At 39.3% G+C, this 20,299-nt stretch overlaps 1 protein-coding gene across 1 annotated transcript in view; it reads right to left on the bottom strand.

The window, feature by feature from the left end:
* LOC134658395 (rho GTPase-activating protein 190) overlaps positions 1 to 20,299 on the bottom strand; it is a 68,120-nt gene that overhangs the window by 24,255 nt on the left and 23,566 nt on the right. The window contains exons 14-26 of the mRNA XM_063514079.1: positions 19,450 to 19,599; positions 13,750 to 13,852; positions 11,966 to 12,125; positions 11,214 to 11,320; positions 10,631 to 10,725; positions 8,916 to 9,071; positions 6,697 to 6,841; positions 5,969 to 6,075; positions 4,946 to 5,130; positions 3,718 to 3,835; positions 2,548 to 2,666; positions 1,729 to 1,806; positions 99 to 143 (exon numbers count right to left, since the gene is read on the bottom strand). Coding sequence (XP_063370149.1) covers positions 99 to 143; positions 1,729 to 1,806; positions 2,548 to 2,666; positions 3,718 to 3,835; positions 4,946 to 5,130; positions 5,969 to 6,075; positions 6,697 to 6,841; positions 8,916 to 9,071; positions 10,631 to 10,725; positions 11,214 to 11,320; positions 11,966 to 12,125; positions 13,750 to 13,852; positions 19,450 to 19,599 — 1,568 coding nt within the window. The remainder of the gene's footprint in view (positions 1 to 98; positions 144 to 1,728; positions 1,807 to 2,547; positions 2,667 to 3,717; positions 3,836 to 4,945; positions 5,131 to 5,968; positions 6,076 to 6,696; positions 6,842 to 8,915; positions 9,072 to 10,630; positions 10,726 to 11,213; positions 11,321 to 11,965; positions 12,126 to 13,749; positions 13,853 to 19,449; positions 19,600 to 20,299) is intronic.

Genomic DNA, 20,299 nt, shown 5'->3' with positions numbered 1-20,299 from the left:
TTAAAATAGTTGCCTACATCAGGTACTAAGACTACTAATCTACACACAAAAATGAACCCTCCACGTAAGAAATAAGACGTGAATTCGCATGCAGTCACCTGACTCGTGTGTGCTCAGCGAATCCTCGGAACAGTTGAGATCGGCTACACAATATTACAATTATTTATTTACAACTTGAAATACATTCTAAATGTGTGTATTATAAATGAAAATCATGAAAAATAGTTGATGTGACGCTACTTTAAAGTTTGCTTAAGGAAACTTTAATTGATAAAACATATGACATCCTTTTTAAAGTAGATATATCATTCATTGCCGACGTAATAGGATAATAATAATAACTAGCGCCCCGCCTCGGCTTGGCACGGGTTAACAAATTATACACAAACCTTCCTCAGGAACCACTCTATCGATAGGTGAAAACCGCATGAAAAACCGAAAGTTTATCGCGAACATACAAACAGACAGACGCGGTGGAGGACTTCACTACATAGTATAAAACAAAGTCGCTTCCCGCTGTCTGTCTGTATGTATGCTTAGATCATTAAAACTACGCAACTGATTTTGATGCGGGTTTAAATAGATAAGAGTGATTCAAGAGGTAGGTTTATGTATAATTTGTTAACCCGTGCGAAGCCGGGGCGGGTCGCTAGTTGTTTTATAAGGTGTTGTAATTTCTAGGAGACAATTTACCAATTCCACTTTATCATCGTATCAGCTGAAATATGGCCACTGCTCAACACAGGCCCACGATCATTTTTAGGGTTCCGTACCCAAAGGGTAAAAACGGGACCCTATTACTAAGACCCCGCTGTCCGTCCGTCCGTCCGTCCGTCCGTCCGTCTGTCACCAGGCTGTATCTCACGAACCGTGATAGCTAGACAGTTGAAATTTTCACAGATGATGTATTTCTGTTGCCGCTATAACAACAAATACTAAAAGCGGCCAAGTGCGAGTCGGACTCGCCCATGAAGGGTTCCGTATTTAGGCGATTTATGACGTATAAAAAAAACTACTTACTAGATCTCGTTCAAACCAATTTTCGGTGGAAGTTTACATGGTAATGTACATCATATATTTTTTTAGTTTTATCATTCTCTTATTTTAGAAGTTACAGGGGGGGGGGGACACATTTTACCACTTTGGAAGTGTCTCTCGCGCAAACTATTCAGTTTAGAAAAAAATGATATTAGAAACCTCAATATCATTTTTGAAGACCTATTCATAGATACCCCACACGTATGGGTTTGATGAAAAAAAAATTGTTGAGTTTCAGTTCGAAGTATGGGGAACCCCAAAAATCTATTGTTTTTTTTTTCTATTATTGTGTGAAAATCTTAATGCGGTTCACAGAATACATCTACTTACCAAGTTTCAACAGTATAGTTCTTATAATTTCGGAGAAAAGTGGCTGTGACATACGGACGGACAGACAGACGGACAGACAGACAGACATGACGAATCTATAAGGGTTCCGTTTTTTGCCATTTGGCTACGGAACCCTAAAAACAGAATAAAATAAAGATTTAAGTGGGGCTCCCATACAACAAACGTGATTTTTGACCGAAGTTAAGCAACGTCAGGCGGGGGCAGTACTTGGATGGGTGACCGTTTTTTTTGCTTGTTTTTTTGCTTGTTTTGCTCTATTTTTTGTTGATGGTGCGGAACCCTCCGTGCGCGAGTCCGACTCGCACTTGGCCGGTTTTTTTTAAATATGAAAGTACTTACGGGATAGATCGGCATGTATTCTGTGGTCTGGCGGCGCAGGCTCTGGTGGCGTGCTCGGCGGCGGGTATACGCTGAATCCTGCACATATTATTAAAACGTCAATTAGTTACAAGTATTTTTTAATGTACGGAGAATTCAACATAGACTTTTGGCTAAGGTACATTAACTTAACTAGCGACCCGCCCCGGCTTCGCACGGGTTAACAAATTATACATAAACCTTCCCCTTGAATCACTCTATTAAAAAAACCCGCATCAAAATCCGTTGCGTAGTTATAAAGATCTAAGCATACATAGGGACAGACAGACAGCGGGAAGCGACTTTGTTTTATACTATGTAGTGATTATACATTCTCAAAACGTTTCATCTCTAAATGGCCATATCGCAAAGATTTCATGTCTACAAAATGTCCATATCATTCGAAAAATATCAGGTATTACCAAATTTTTTTGATGTACGGTTCTTAAATTATCATTTTCACTCGATCTAATAAGCTTTAGGTTTTCATTTATAGTTCGTTTTTTTAGCATTAGAAAAACGGTAAACAATCTTGATGAGTCTTTTAATTGAAAAACATGTTTTAAAAATAAGTCACGGCAAATATGTAACAATTATGAATCTAATACGATCATTTAGATTCTTCTGCTTTCATAAGTATAAGTTACTGATTGTTAAAAAGCGTTTTTCAATTAAAAAACATGTCAAGATCGCTTATCTTCTTTCGAATGAAAAAAAAACGAACTACAGACATTTTTCACTGACGGGCCATTTTGGGACAATCTGCAAAATATGCGCTGTATTTTACCGCACACATCTTACCTTTTAAGAAGCCTCTATTCTTGGAGTTGTTGAGTGTGTCGCTGTATTCAGAGTCGATGTCGGCCCGTGAGTCCGGTCCGATCAGGAGGTCCAGAGAGTTGGTCAGCTTATGATCCATCCTGAAAGAAAAGAAACATTATTAGTCCTTGATACTTTAATCAAAATGCTATTTCCAACTATATCGTCAACTTGTCCCGACTTGCTTGCTTCGCTCTCCTATACCTTACGCACGCACACACACACACACACACACACACACACACACATACACACCCTCGCAAGCGCAACTCTCACACCTTCTCACCCACTCTCACACATAATTTTTAAGTTATCTAGATTAAATTTTTCCAACTGTTACATACTCTTTTTAGTGAGTCCCAAGATACAGGCTCAGCCTAGTTTGGGGCTTAAGCTATGGTTTCCTGCGAAAGCGGTGCCGTCATATAGCGGCCGTCTCCATACAAATACTACGACATCCATATTTAGCAGTATTATTTAGTATGGAGACGGCCGCTATATGACGGCACCACTATCCAAGGAAAACCGATCTTTACCGGACACCTCTTGTGCATGTACTGTATTCCTAATTATTATCAATAAACTTATTCTTAAACTTAAATATATACCAAGAACTAGTTACAACATGTACAGTGAGCATACCTGTGATAGCCGGCTTGACGATGCTGCGACGTTGCTGGGCGGGCTGTGGCGACATCGGGCAGGTTATGAGGCTGTTCCATGCGGAATGCGCGTTCTATTTATAATTCTGTGTCTGGTGTCTGTGAATCCGTGATGATACAGACATGTACAGTGAGCATACCTGTGATAGCCGGCTTGACGATGCTGCGACGTTGCTGGGCGGGCTGTGGCGACATCGGGCAGGTTATGAGGCTGTTCCATGCGGAATGCGCGTTCTATTTATAATTCTGTGTCTGGTGTCTGTGAATCCGTGATGATACAGACATGTACAGTGAGCATACCTGTGATAGCCGGCTTGACGATGCTGCGACGTTGCTGGGCGGGCTGTGGCGACATCGGGCAGGTTATGAGGCTGTTCCATGCGGAATGCGCGTTCTATTTATAATTCTGTGTCTGGTGTCTGTGAATCCGTGATGATACAGACATGTACAGTGAGCATACCTGTGATAGCCGGCCTGACGATGCTGCGACGTTGCTGGGCGGGCTGTGGCGACATCGGGCAGGTTATGAGGCTGTTCCATGCGGAATGCGCGTTCGATCTCGCCCTTCTTCTCCCACACTTCTTTGAAGAACGGCGTGTAGAACGCAGCTGAAAAGGGAAGGTCCGTTAAGCTTTGGTTTCCTCGGATAGCGGTGCCGTCATATAGCGGCCGTCTCCATACTAAATAATACGGCTAAATATGGATGTTGTAGTACTTAAATGGAGACGGCCGCTATATGACGGCACCGCTTTCGGAGGAAACAAAAGCTTTAGTGGAGTAGGATACTGCGAAACTAGACGTTTCGTCTATTTTGTTAAAACACGAAATATATATCATTCAGAAATGGGGTTGGCCGGTCGAAGTATTTAGCAGATGGCGCCATCTTAGCTTGCTCTGTCAGGCCCTAGAAATGTGTCAAATTTTTGTTTTTTAATGCCCTTGATGCCAGCCCTTTAAGAGCCAACAGGAGCTAAGATTTAAATATTTTAGGTAAATATACCCGTCTCGCTAACGGAAGCGGCTCCTAAAACTAGTGCGATAAGGACAAGGCGAAAAATCCTGCGTAAAAATCTCAAAAATCGAGGTTTCGTACTCGACTGTTTCCTCCTCCAAAACTTAACCAATCGTAACCAAATTTGGAAATCTAAATGATAATGACATTATCTGTGTCGGACCGTTTTGATTTTTTGACTAATTGATATCAGTTTTGAATAGCACACCTCTCATTGCGGCATAGTCAATTAGGCCATTTTGGCCATTTTTGAAGGGCTCTAGTGCCTTAAAAAACAAAAATATCAAAAAAATCAAAACGGTCCGACACAGATATTGACAATATTAATCTGTGTTGAAAAAATAATTGCTCCAGCTTCAAAACTCACGGAGGAAACAGTCGAGTACGTTTGTATGGAGAAATGACCACTCCTGTTGGCTCTTAAGCCAAATCTAATAGAAAAAGGGGCAAGCTATGATGGCGTCATCTATGCAAACCTTTGACAGTTGCCAACCCCATTAAACATCTTCAAAATGACTACGTTATAATATAAATTACTGTCAAACATCCTATACAAGAAGTTTAAGAGCGCTATTAGAAATAGTTTCACTCCGGATGAGGGCCACTAGTAATAGCTGTGGAACCTAATAGTCTTTGTAATCAATATCACTGCCACCGAAAACCCTGAAAACGAGTACCATGATAACTTTCATTATAAGATACTTACATTTATTTTCAGCACTACTAGTATACGTAGTGAAGTGAGCTGCGAGTCGATCCGCAGTAGCGTTGCCTTCAGTTATGAGAGCGTGTCCTAAATCGGTACCGAAGAACGCGTTGGCCGCGGAACCTCCACCGTCCGTCACTGCTACCATTTGTATTGGCAGGTTGGGTATGTTCATTGAAAAGGCACTGTGGAAACCAATTACATTCATTTAAAAAAGCACAGTTGAACTGAAATTAAACTTTCGGGAGACATATTTTAACCCTTAAATGCATAGTGTTGCCAAATGTCTACAAAGCATTAGACAGCTCACAGATTAATGGTTAAACAAATTTTATTTGTTCCTGTATATTATTTCAATAGTAAAACTAATAAATTTTTCGAATTATTACATAAGTTTACGCAGTATTTTAATTTATAAAAATTACATTTGTTTATAGACGAAATGTCGGAAAACTTAGAAAAACCTGGAAGTTGATGATTTTTAGTATGTGATTTTGGGCAGATTTTTCGGGGTTTGTAATTATTTTATATTTACAAACATTATCATAGGTATATCACAAATAGTGTACCTTTCTAATGGTAGTAATAAAAATCATTTATCTATTACTGAAAATTACATATTTACATAAATATGATTTAGCCAATTCAACTTCTAACACTGATTTCGCAGTGAAAATCGAAGTTATATTTTTTTTACTATTTTTCCTAGAATCGGCAAACAATTATGTGATACATATATTAATATCGGGCAAAAAGAAAAAGTCATGCATTTAAGGGTTATTCACTCACTTGAATTTTTAGTCGCTATTGGCGAGATATTGTGTTGTATGTGAGTATTGGCGTCGCGAGCACTCGAGCCTGAGGAAGGACCCCCGACGGGCCCGAAAAATGTCGCCAATAGCGACTAAAAATTCAAGTGAAACCGTTGTCTTCTAAACAGCACAGTTGAACTATGAAATATTTTACCTTTTTATTTATCAATAGTTATAAATACGGTTTGTTTTATGGAAATCTTATACTTACTTCAATGTTGCTAAGCTGGCTTTTCTCTTGGCTGAATATATCAGTATAAATCCATGTATCAACTCCTCTCTAAACTGCGTCGCTCCGTGAAAACTCGAAATTATAACCTGCAAAAAGACACGTTTCTCGTATGCGAGTATATTTAAAAACACACAAAATAAACGTATTATGACTCTAAGTCCTCCATAACTTTAGGTACTCGTACATATTTATTGTTTTTATATACTGGGTGTTTATTTAGTCACCTGCAATCATTTACGGGGTGAATAACGGGGTCATGATAAGCAAATTTTACTATGGTACCAACCTCGAAATCGCGAAAAAAAAACTCTCCCATAGAAAATATCAAGGTCAGACAGCCATTCAACATGTATGAAACAGACAATTTTTTTTTCTCGATTTCAGGGCTGGTCCCATATTAAAAGTTGCTCAGTATGACCTATATATGCACCCCGTAAATTATTGCACTTAATCATAATCATTTATTGTATAATATTAATATTACATGTCAATTATTTACAAAACGTATTGAATAAAATTAACTAATAATATAGGTAATACTTAATCATTATTCTAGTTAATTATAATTATATTCTTGGTATCTCACAATTTAAGTTTTAAAAATTCGTCGATACTGTAAAATGTGTGGTCGAGAAGCCAACTTTTTTATCTACTTAACTAAACACCCAGTATAATCTGTACTTTTAAGATCATAGAGTAACTCTCACCTCGACTTTTCTCTTAGAGTCTCCCAAGAAGGTTTCTATGACTATGGAACGGTCTCCGGTCAGGAAGCAAGCCCGATGCAGTAGTAACGGGCTGAGTACACGCTCAGGCGAATACGGGTCATCACAGAACATGCAAACCATTATCCTGTAAATAAGTATTAGCTGTGACGTTATCTATGAAAAGGGACCTTATTGTCGATGGCGCTTACGCCGTTATTAACGATGCTTCGATATAAATACAATGCCGCGCGACGCTGTGCGGCGTAAGCGCCGTCGACAATAAGGTCCCTTTTCATAGATAATGTCCCAAATAAGAGTAAAGTTAGAGCGGTAGAAGTAATAGTAGAGGGAAACTAAATAAGTTAACAAATAAAAAATATTAGTTTCGTCGATCTCAACTACTTTATCAAAAAAGTCCCCAAGAATTTGACACTATTGTTTTTATCATTCGCCCAGATAATTTCGATAACCCTATAGCATTTAACACTGTATATCACAAATCATTTACCTGATAGGGCAATGAATTAACAGGCGATATACACATTTTGTTTGAGAAATCCAAAGAAAACAATAGGGAATATTACGCGAAACTCTGCGTAGGGGGCGCCACTCCCACACTAAGTCACAATCTAAGGGTCTACCGCAAACGAGAGAGTCGAAATTTGGTTATCTATCCTCTCTATCACTCTTGCATATTCGAGCGATAAAAAGGCAGTTAGCAGAGTTTCGATTTCGTGTTTCCCGGTAGGCCCTTTGTAAACAAACCGCCTTGATGTATCAATGTCAATAGTCAATAGTCAAAATATACTTTATTCATGTAGGCCTAGCAACAAGCACTTATGAATCGTAACATACTTATAAATTATCTTAAGCTAATTATCAGAGCAATTTATTGATGTTATTATTCCATAAGAATATTGGATTATTATACAAATCAAATTAAACACAAATTAAATTAAATTAAGAATTTCACAAAAGGATAGTCAAACATGAAAAAAAAATTGTATAAAAAATACTAGTCTAGAATGTTTCTAGAATAAAATCTAAATGTCAAATGTCATATTTGATAGTCTGTGAAAACTTGTCAAAAAACAATTTAAGGTACAGTATGTATAAGTTACTCTATGGTTTACTAAAGTCACTAGTGCTGCACTCTGGCGACAAAACATTGCAGTAATACTCCCTATTTCACTTCATCCGTCAAATTGTTTAGCTTAGGTAAATTGTTATCTGTTGCTTACAATACAACTCCATTTTGAAACCAAAAATGTCGATTATTTTCAAATTGGCGGATATCACCAGTCAGCAATAGGGATGATGACACATGTTGATTTTTATAACAAAATCTAGTAAAATAGATAGCAAATGAGCAATTTATCACAATAATGTAGGTACTTAAAAAAATATGGAAATAATACAAAAATACAGCACCAGAACGTTTCAAAATTAAAGTTATTTTTTTAATTTCAAAAACGAAATAAGTAAGGATACTATTCGATTCCTCACATTTTATCCAAAAACAGATTGTATAGCAACTATATACATAAACGCAATATTTCACCGACAAAAATGCAATTTTCTTGTTTTGTTCATACTTCAAGATGCGCTCTCAGTGACCTTGACGTCACGTTCACATAGCGATTAGTTAGGGGGGTTTCGCGAGTGAAGTACGACTATCGGACTTTAACTATCATTTCTGACTTTTGTATTGCTTTAATGCAATGGGTCCCATAAAGACATTTGATCCTAAAAACAAACCTGATTGATTGATACCATAAATGAAAATTATGTCATCCTATTTCAATAACTTACGTCACATAGTCATCTAGCCTATTTCAGGCGTGTCTCACTCCGCGATTTCGTCGCTTTGCTACAGGTAGCTGAAAGTACATCCGTTCAGCCCCAATTTTGGGGAGAGCCATAAGCCGCGCGTGGCGCTGTCGCCACCTAGCGGCCATATCTGTGCTGATCATAGCAGACGCGTTTTGTTACAGAGTGAGTCTTCTGTACTTAGTACTATTATTTATTCTGTGCCTATTCAGTCAGGTCACAGGCTCGGACCTAGTTCGGGAGGCAGAGGCTCAACCCCACTACCTAAATGTGTTACAAACCTAACCTGTTTTTTTTTTTATAATGTTAATACATTTTATAATGTAAACAATGTAATGTTTAAGGTTTAAAGCAATAAAGATTTTTTTTTTATTCTTTCAATAACTTACCGTATATCAGAGTCGAAGCATACAATAAGGTCTCTGTAGAGATGGGCGTAGCTCGCTTTCTCCCTGTTGGCACGTACTAGTTCTTGGATCGCGTCTGACGTTAGGGCTTCGGTGCCTAACTCGTTCACGGCAGCCTCCATGTATGAGCAGTGGAGGCTGGAAATAAATAAATAAATTCATTTATTATATCAAATATCAAATATCAAATATCAACATTTATTCAGCAAATAGGCCACAAGGGCACTTTTACACGTCAATATGGAATTTACATACAGCAAAAAAAAACACATCAATAATTATAAAATACAACTAAGCCGTAAATATCAAATCAAACTAACATAGAGATGTATAAAGCCTCTAAATGTCGAATTACAAAAAACGCAATAACAATAGTATTGAATGAAAAAAAACAAAGATACAAAAACTATAATCAAAAATTATTTAGAGATGTAAATGTCTCTAAGTGTCATCATAACTAAAAGATTACAATATATAGTAGTTAATCAAATTATCCTTAGAGATGTATAGGGTCTCCAAGAGTCAAAATCCTGTATACCTAATTAAAACATTCATTAAATTAAAGAAAATGATAGTAAAAATAAAATAGCATACGAGAACCGAATGAGGTGTGTGTATTTGCGACCAACTTGGATCAATTCAATGTGTTAGTGACAGTATCTATCTTAAGGCTAATGTTAGTATAATATACAAAATGATCTACTACTATGTATATACAAAATTGTTTCTCATAAATAAATAGGCAGATTCTCTCAAAGAGCAGTATAAAGAAAATCTGCCCACTCACCTATTCCTGCGCACATGAGTCATGCAGCAGTTATTTATATACAGCCCATCAACTCTGTCCGCAATCATGGTCAAAAATAAGGAAAGAAATTAATTTTGGACCAGGAATCAACAACGCAACGCAAGCTCCTGATGATACTCCTCGGTACGGAGTGAAACATGTCGAGCGTTTTCGACTTAAAATACGTGAGTGACCTGTTTTTTTTTTGATATATTTAATAAGTAAGGAATCAGTCGCAAATAGGTATTTGGTTTTTCAATAATGCCATTATTTGTTTTATTGATTTTGGAATAAATGGCTGATCAAAGTACATACACTCTAGCTATCTTCAGATATGCGTAAGTTGTAAAAAAACCGGCCAAGTGCGAGTCGGACTCGCGTTCCAAGGGTTCCGTCCATTAATAGCTAGTGTTTAGTTTTAAGTTTATAAAATACATATGTATGTTAGTCTGTAAGGTATTTGTAATATGGGCCTTGTTGCCTGAATTAAATTTCCAAATAAATAAAATAAATAAATAAATATAAATTAAGTCCGACTCACGCTTGACTGCACATTTCTAATAGGTTTTCCTGTCATTTATAGGTAAAGAACTATTTTATGTTTTTTTTTTAATTTTAGACTCAGTAGTTTCGGAGATAAAGGGGGGGGGGGGAGTCTGACAGATAGACAGTTATTACTATCTGTTGGAACTCATAGCGAATTTTATGAGATTGAAACAAAACGAAATTGATTTTAGAGTATAAATGTTTGGATATCTATAACTGTAAGGGTGACATTCCATTTCTGACCGCAGCTGCACTATTGGTACTGAACGCGTCGCTGTAACTGTCAATTTCCATAGTAAAATGAACAGTAGTGCAGCTGCGGTTGGGAATGGACTGTCACCTTAACTATGTCAATAAAACTTACTTATCAGCAAGATTCTGCCCCTCTTCCTGTAGCCTCATAATCTCCTTTTTATCCATGCCTTCGTCTTGAACGAACATTACTACAAGCGGTAAACCCTAGAAAAGAAATCGTAATATAATTACAATCCATTTTTTGTAATATAAGTATGACCATAGAGATATATAAGCAAAGAAAGAGTGGTAACTATATACATCAGTCCTCTTAGCAAAACGCGAGTTATTGCGTAGTCGACATATAACGTCAAGTAGTGGAATTATCAGTACCGCTACTTGACACCAGATGTCACAAATGTCGCTACTGACGAAAAATGTACTGCTAAAACAATTTACAACTAATATTATAAGCGGAAGGAGTTGTAAATAAACTTCCGATGAATCTGGTTATAATATTAGCTGAAAATTGTTGAGCATTAGAGTTTTAGTTTGCCGCGGCATCTATTGTCAACTAGCAGTACTGATAAGGTCCGCTACTTGACGCTAGATGTCAACTACGAAATAACTCGCGTTTTGGTAAGAAAACTGATGTATGGAGTTACCACTCTTTCTTTACTTATATCTCTATGGTATGTCTCAGTAATGCTTACTTGGAAAGGTAGTTTGTCTTCCTGCTCTAGGCTGGAAAGTAGTGTTTTCTCGGCGCAGCCGCGAATGTACTCGAACGACTCCTGATCTTGATACACGCAGAAGTAACCTGTGGAAAATTAGGTACATAAAAAGTAATGGGCATTTATAATTCTACCTCATTTTTAGGGTTCCGTACCCAAAGGGTAAAAACGGGACTGTATTACTAAGACTCCGCTGTCCGTCCGTCCGTCCGTCCGTCTGTCACCAGGCTGTATCTCACGAACCGTGATAGCTAGACAGTTGAAATTTTCACAGATGATGTATTTCTGTTGCCGCTATAACAACAAATACTAAAAACAGAATAAAATAAAGATTTAAGCGGGGCTCCCATACAACAAACGTGATTTTTGACCGAAGTTAAGCAACGTCGGGCGGGGTCAGTACTTGGATGGGTGACCGTTTTTTTGCTTGTTTTGCTCTATTTTTTGTTGATGGTGCGGAACCCTCCGTGCGCGAGTCCGACTCGCACTTGGCCGGTTTTCTATGAGCCAAGTAAATAAATGTATTAGGGGAACCTCACCAAGTTGGCAGTTTTTTCGAAAACATTCGCCAACTGACCTTCCCTCACAGTGGGAAAAATTGAGATTAGCCAAGTTTGTTAATGTTTTTTAAATCACCGAAAAGCGACTGGTGCCATTCAAAGTCAGTTCCTAGCAACTCATTGAACCGAGGGACGACGCTTTGTAAGTACTAATAATAAGACTGCACTTACCATTAGGTGTAAAATCATCGATATTTGTAGTTTCAGCGCTAAAGTCGTCAGTCCTGACTCGCTGCTCGACGCGCCATAACTGATTTTGTACGGACACCCTTTTATCTGAGTCACAACCAGCCAGCAGACGTTTGCCAAACTCTCCCGCAACACCCTCCACCTTAACAGATGAAAATCAGTTTATCAGTTTATCAGTTTATTTATTGCATCCATGGTAGTTACATTTGGTGTTACATAGTAAAAGTAAGTTTCACATGGGCCCTGGTAGGGCACAGCAATAGTCTTAAATCTAAAATAATTATGCTAGGTACTAGACAGTGTTAATGAAATAGTTGTATAATTTAGATCCTATAACAATGGTTAGGAGATTGTAATTTAAATTTTAATAGCACAAATTTATTAATGTCTAGTAGATATTATTGATAATTGAAAATTGAAATTAACATTGAAATGAAGGGCTCATTTAGACGGCGCGCGAACTCGTATACGATTTTAGTTACATTGCGGACCATTGGGGTTACATCAATTCAGCCGACCGATCCAATGACGCAATGTAATGAAACTCGCATGAGTTTTCGCACCGTCTGAATGAGCCCTTTATGTAAAGAGCAGTAGAAAAAGTACGAGACAAAGCAATGTTAAAAATTATTTTACACTACATATGGGGCTACTTTTCCGTAAATTAGCACTTTTCGTGCGTATGTCAAAACTTTAAACTGCCATATGTACTGTAAAAAGTTGTTTGATACACGTGCGAATAGATAATTCGCAACTCGTGTCGATTTAAAACACTCCCTTCGGTCGTGTTTTAATTTATCGCCACTCGTTTCGAATTTCCACTTTTTCGCACTTGTATCGAAAATAACTATTTCATACGACGTCGGTGGCAAAAAAGCATACAGCCCGCCTGATAGTAAGCGGTTTATCATGACATTATCATTCCGATAAGGTACTTCGTTCCAAAAATCTCACACAGTTACATTATCGTAACTGAAATTCCAGAATCAAGTAATACCACAGAATAAATAATAGTACTAAGTACAGAAGACTCACTCTCTAACACAACGTGTCTGTTACGATCAGCACAGATATGGCCGCTAGGTTATGGCTTTCCCCAAAATTGGGGCCGGACGGATGTACTTTTAGCTACCTGTAGCAAAGCGACGAAATCGCGGAGTGAGACACGCCTGGCCCCAATTTCACCACGGTGACAGGTGCGACAATTGTAAAACATCACTGTTGCTGACGTCCCAGGCGTCCATAGGCTACGGTTACCGCTTACCATCGGGCGGGCCGTATTCCTGTTTGCCACTATCATTGTATTATTTAAAAAAACATTACTACATACATTATTATATCGGGAGAAAAACAGATATTTCTCTTGCGAAGTTTCTGACAATTGTCACAAGATTCAAAAGAATTGTCGGTAATTCTTGACAGGAAATGAGTTGTGTCGGAATTTCGTGACAATTGTCGTGTTTCTTGTGACAATTGTCAGAAACATCGCAAGAGAAATATCTGTTTTTCTCCCGATATAATAATGTTTTACAAATACAAATACAAATGCATTTATTTCATTACTTTTTACATCAGTTCTTAGGTATAATATAAGGGTTAGGGGGTTGTTTTTTTAAATAATACAATGATGGTGGCAAACAGGAATACGGCCCGCCCGATGGTAAGCGGTAACCGTAGCCCATGGACGCCTGTGACGTCAGCAACAGTGATGTTTTACAATTGTCGCACCTGTCACCGTGGTGAAATTGGGGCCAGGTAATACTCACGCCCAGTATGATAACGTTGATCTGGTTGGAGTCAGTCGTGAGCGCCCAGGGCGCCGCGGGCGGGCCCGCGTGGCACTGCGACTCGCCGGTCGACGTTAGCGAACTGTAAACAATTCAGTAAGTACACACACTGCAATCGTTTAAAAATAATTACAAAAAAATCATTTTAAGTGTACAGAAAAACCGTGGTTAGAAGTCTGTGCTAATTCTTCTTTTTGTGTGCCTATGTGTTTCTTTCTTTGTGAAACTAATTTTACAAGTAACACAAACACAAGTATGACTTACTGTTACTGTACGGGTCAATAGTTTTTACAGTTTTATTGTGGATCAATAGTCTTAATAATTTAACTAAATTATATTTAATTTAATTTGTATAGCTGTAGTATTACAGTATCAGTCTCGCCGTACGCGCCATTGTGATCGGTCATGTGTCGGTGCGCTGCGACCTGCGCCCGCTGCTTTTAATTTGCGAGTACCGTGCGAGGCAAAATGACCTCTAAAGTGGTGAAATGTGCTATATGCAATATTGTGATAAACGAAGTTCTTGCGTTTGTGAGCAACAAGATTGATGTGGTCACGGAGGATACTATCAGCCGTGTTTGTGTCAGTGCTTTCTCGGAGACCGATATCCTGGAGGCAAAAAACTTGTTATTTGATGCCTTACCGACTGTAAAGCGAAATATTTCCCGGAAAGGCAGTGGAAAGACACTTCGTGAAATAGATGATATCATTTGGGTTTTTAAGAACACGATTGCCGAGGAGAGACCTATTTTTGTGGCCAGAGACCTTCAAAAACTACCGCCTCTGCTATTTGATCATCTTGACGTGACAAAGTTGTTAAAAGATATTTTGATATTACAACGGGATGTAACATCGTTAAAAGAACAATCTGCAACAGTTAAGCAACTAGATTTGCTGAGGTCGGAGGTAGATTTGATTAAGAGTCAGTCTCAAGTGAACTTGTCGAATACATCGATGCAACGGAATGTGAATAAAAAGCGAGGAGCTTTCGTTAGAAATTTTCAGTTAAATAGCGGACCCTTTGGCTTGCCTCCGATGTCCAAAGATGGCCAGATTGGTAGTAATTTCGACGTATCCTTGTCTGATAGCAACAATCAAAATACCTACCGGGATGTTTTGCAACCGTCATGCTTATTGGAAAGTGGAAATACTCCAGAATCGCAATCCCCAATTTCGCCCCGTCTCCTACCAAATCAATCAGCTGAGAGCAGTCGTATTTTATCAATTTGTGAGGGTGATCGCGAAAAGGCCGGTATGAGTCATATAGTAAGCGGCCGCTCGCCTGCGACGGCCGTTATGACGTCGCCGCCGGGCCGTGCGCGTGCGCCGGGCGCCTTATCCCCTCCGCCACCCCCCGTGCAGGCGTCGACTGACCCTACGTCGGCCGGTGTACTTGCGCGCCGGGAGATATCAGCTGATCCAACCGCCGCCGCCGAGATAAACAACAACGGAGGACGTACACAAACAACGAAGGAAACGTCAATGGCAGATGTTGCGCGCGGGGGTGAATTTAAGCAGGAAATTCGCTCGAATGAATGGATACTTGTTCAGAAAAAGAGATTGAGAAATCGCTTTGTAGGAAATCGAGGGAATGCTATCTTGAGTAGTGAGGAGAAATTTAAAGCCGCTGATATCAAAATACCTATTTATATATATGAAGTAGCAAAAGATGTTTCTGCACTTGACGTATCGGAGTATGTTAAAAATAAATCTGGTTTAAATGTTACTGTGGCTCAAATGAAGATGAAAGTACAAAAGGAATACAATGCTTTTAAAATCTTTGTTCCCAAGCATAAACAGAGCTTATTTTTGGCCAGAAAATATTGCCTATCGTCGTTTTATTGATTTTGGCCACAAAAAGCCAACTACTGTGAACAGTTCCGTGTTGAGGCCACCAAATATTTTGAATGAGTAGTTACACAAAGTTAATTACGTTTAACTGTAAAAATGTTGTGAGGTCAATCGAATGTGTGAGAAGATTGTGTAACATAGCGGATGTGATTGCGCTGCAGGAGACCTGGCTGCTCCCGCATGACCTAGCGTTCCTGGGAAACATAGACGACCGCTTCGCAGCTACAGGTACCTCAGCTGTTGACACGTCGGTTGGTGTGCTGCGGGGGCGTCCCTATGGCGGAGTCGGCCTATTATGGAGAAAAGACCGGTTTCCTAATGTGCTGGTCGTATCGTGCAGAAGTGTGCGTCTGGCCGCTATCAAGGTACTGTCCAACAATCGTTCTGTCTTAATATTTTCAGTGTACATGCCCACCGCTTGTAACGATAATTTAATTGAATTTATAGAATGCCTAAGTGAAATAAGTGCCATAATCGAAAGTCAAAGTGTAGAATCAGTGTTTATATTAGGCGATTTTAACGCGCACCCCGGGGAACTTTTTGCCACAGAACTTATTAATTTTTGTGAAGAACAGTCCTGGTCGTGTTTAGATATTGAAAGGCTGGCGCCGAGTACATACACATTCGTGAGTGACGCGCACGGGTGTCAGCGGTGGCTGGACCATTGTTTAGCCACCAGTGCTGCGCGTCTAACAGTGCACGGCGTGTCAGTGTTATTCGATACATACTGGTCAGACCATTACCCTCTCCTTGTGGAATGTAATCTTACCATAATAAAACCTAAGATTGTAAATCATATTCCTGTTAGTAATAAAGTTGTATGGGGGGAGCGTGATGAGGCTCAAATTAGACAGTTCAGTAAAATGTGTGATTGTAAGCTGCGGGAAATCGATTTTCCTCCAGAGTTAAATGGATGTGCACATAAAATTTGCATGAACAGCAGTCATAAAACAATTTTAAAAAATATGTACAGAAGTATTATAGGCACATTAAGTGAGGCATCAATGAATAGTTACAATACTAAGGTCGTAAGACGGAGTAGGAATATTACGGGCTGGAACAAGCATGTCCGGGGGGCTCATGGGAGGGCTAGGCTTTGCTTTCAAACCTGGGTATTGCACGGCAAACCTGCTGCCGGCCGTATTTATGAGGAGATGTGTGAATCCAGACGATTTTTCAAATCAAAATTGAAGTGGTGTCAAAACAATAAACAACAGATTAAAATGGATATGATTACTCAGCACCATTTTGATAAAAACTTTGGAAAGTTTTGGAAATCTACTAACAAACTCAACCATAGGTCTGGGCTTCCTGTGAGCGTCGCGGGTGTGACTGATTCGTCCGAAATAGCAAATTTATTTAAGAGTCATTTCAAGGTCGAATCGCCACTGGGTCCAGCGTCGCAGGAGTTCAGCGCTGAAGACTTTCCCCCCGAGCTGAGTGTCATATTCACCGCTAAACAAGTGTCATCAGTGATCAATAATATGGTCCGAGGTAAATCGCCGGGGCATGATGGACTCAGCGTTGAGCACCTGAAGCACGCTGGAAAACATCTGCCCAGAGTACTTGCCATGTTTTTTACACTCTGTTTGAACCATTGTTATCTACCCGATGAACTAATGCAGACTGTTGTAGTTCCAATCGTCAAAAATAAGACGGGTGATGCCTCTGATCTGTCTAACTATAGGCCGATATCCTTGGCTACCACCATTGCCAAGGTACTGGACGGTCTACTTGATGCCCAGTTAGATCAGCATATCAAGTTAAATGACGCCCAATTTGGCTTTCGGCGTGGGCTGTCCACAGAGAGTGCTATCCTGGCCCTCAAGAATACCGTCCAGTACTACACTAGTAGGAATACACCGGTTTATGGTGTGTTCCTGGATTTATCAAAGGCATTCGACCTTGTATCATATGATATATTATGGGCCAAGTTACGAAATGAGACAAGTGTACCTAGGGAAGTGATAGCTCTGTTTAAATATTGGTATTTACATCAAAGTAATTTTGTAAGATGGGGTAACACAATGTCGAGTGACTATAATTTGATGTGTGGGGTGAGACAGGATGGGCTGTCTTCCCCAAAACTGTTTAATTTGTATATTAACCAACTCATCGAGGAGCTAAGCAGTACCTATGCCGGATGTCACATTGACGGAGTCGCCGCCAACAATTATAGTTACGCTGATGACATGGTGCTGCTCGGCCCTTCAATCGACTCGATGAGAAGGTTGATAAAAATATGCGAATCCTATGCTGTGGCCCAGGGACTCAGATATAATGTCAAAAAGAGCGAAGTGATGATTTTTAAAGCTGGTAGAAAAAGTTATCCGACGGTACCGCTACTGGCACTCTACGATGTCCCTTTAAACTTCGTCACCAAGTTCAAGTACCTGGGTCACTGGGTAACTGACGACCTGAGTGATGATCTGGATATTGAGCGAGAGCGTAGGTCGTTGGCTGTCCGTTGTAACATGTTGGCCCGCAGGTTCGCGAAATGTACTGTGCAAGTAAAGACTACACTTTTCAAAGCCTACTGTCAGTCATTCTACACATGCAGCCTGTGGACCAACTATACGCAGAAGGCATACAACGGCCTACGTGTCCAATATAATAACGCGTTCCGGGTGTTGATGGGGTTGCCGCGATTTTGTAGTGCCTCTGGTATGTTTGCCGAGGCACAAATTGACAGCTTTGCGGCGATAATGCGCAAGAGGTGCGCTTCACTGATGCGTCGCCTGCGCGGCAGCCCCAACAGCATTCTGAGCGTGTTTATGGAGCGCGAAAACGGCCCCATGCTCAGCCGTTGGCAGAGACTGCATGCAGTCATCGCCTAGTTTTTAGTTTTAGTTAGTCTATTTTTATGTCATACTAACACTAGTAATAAGATTTTAATTTTAACGTTCACTAACCATGTACTAACCACCTTTAGTCTGAAATAAATGATTTTTATTATTTATTTATTTTATTTATTTATTACATTTAATTTAAATTGTATAGCTTATAGTAGCGCTCTCTCGAAAGGGTTTCCACGGAAGACCAGCGTCGGGGACTTCAAAGGTTCCTTGACATGAAGCTGAGTGGAGACCATTTCAGGAACGCTTTATAACCAATCTATGTCAGTGTTTTTATTAGTTAAGTTTAAATTAAGCGTTTTTGAATAAAGCTTTTTCTATTCTATTCTATTCTATTAAATCCAATGAATCGAAATGAAAATATTTTCGATCTTTGCTATAATAACGGCTTGAAAATTTAACCGGCATCCGAGGTTAGTAATAGAATGGGGTTTACGTAAGCTGGTTTCACACCGAGGGCCAGACCCGGTTTTTATGAGTTTTAATTCTTTTATCGTGAACGTTCGGAGTCCGAACGTTCACAATAAAAGCGACCTTCAACAACAAGGAGTTTTGGCCGACGGGTGTCAAGTATCTTTTTTTATTTCACTTTTATAAGTTAACTAGCAACCCGCCCCGGATTTGCACGGGGTAACAAATTATACATAAACCTTCCTCTTGAATCACTGTATCTATTAAAAAAAACGCATCAAAATCCGTTGCGTAGTTTTAAAGATCTAAGCATACAGACAGACAGACAGACAGCGTTAAGCGACTTTGTTTTATACTATGTAGTGAAGTTCGCAAACCAACAACACATTAATACTATTTTTTTTTTGTAATTGTAATTTATTTGCTAGTAATTTAGGTGTAAGTAAATGCCGTGTTTATGTGAATGTATGTGTGTATGTATGTACCTATGTATGAATTAATTATGTGCGTGGGAATACCAGAATAAAAGTGTGAAAGAGAGAAAACATGCTGGAAGACTTACCCGACTCTGGTATTGAGTATGACAGGTAATGTGGCATCCAGGCAATTGGGTCCGGCCGGACAATGCTCACGCATAGGACAATGGACGAACCCAAGATGTTGAAACAACATCAGCTTGCGGTCTTGCTCCATGCGGTCCAGCATTTTATATCTGATGGGGAAGGTTTTTTTAAAGTTTTACATGTGATAACCTGATAACAACTAATCTTTATTGCGATAACATATTAAATAACAACATAAGTATAAACTAAAAATAAAAAATAATCTAAAATTAAAACTACTTACAACTAAAACTAATACTTAAAAAACAAAAATCTATATCTAAAGGGGGCCCCTGGGGCATAGTGCCAAAGATACTGGCAGCATTTCATCGCTGGATTGCAACGCTTATTCGTTGAGCGAGGAAGCTAATCTTAAATCGGAAACTTAATTTGAGTTTGACGTTTCACGCCGATAAATCGTACCCCAGTAAATTTCGCTGTCTTTATCTTAGTTAAATATGTGCTGTCGTATTCCAATAAGGTTAAGGGACCTCACAGATCTTAGTTAAATATGTTCTGCCGTATTCCAAAAAGGTTTAGGGAGCTTAAGGGGCCCACAGATTACCAGTTCGCCGGACGATATCAGCCTGTCAGTTGTTCTGAACTGTCACCTTGTGCGTTTAACTGACGGACTGATATCGTCCGGCGAACTGGTCATCTGTGAGCCCCTTTACAGCTGAATATGTATCTTATCGCCGCAGTATTTCCACATATCAGTATGATAGAACTCGATTCCCATCTACTAACCTAAATATTTTTGGCACATTTGAGCATTAGTTCATACAGCTTGAAGATAAACCAGCATTTCGC

The sequence above is a fragment of the Cydia amplana genome, chromosome 22 (genome assembly GCF_948474715.1).
Source record: "Cydia amplana chromosome 22, ilCydAmpl1.1, whole genome shotgun sequence".
NCBI lineage: Eukaryota > Metazoa > Arthropoda > Insecta > Lepidoptera > Tortricidae > Cydia > Cydia amplana.
Note: the sequence above shows the minus strand (reverse complement) of the source record. Positions and strands in the feature narration are given on the sequence as shown.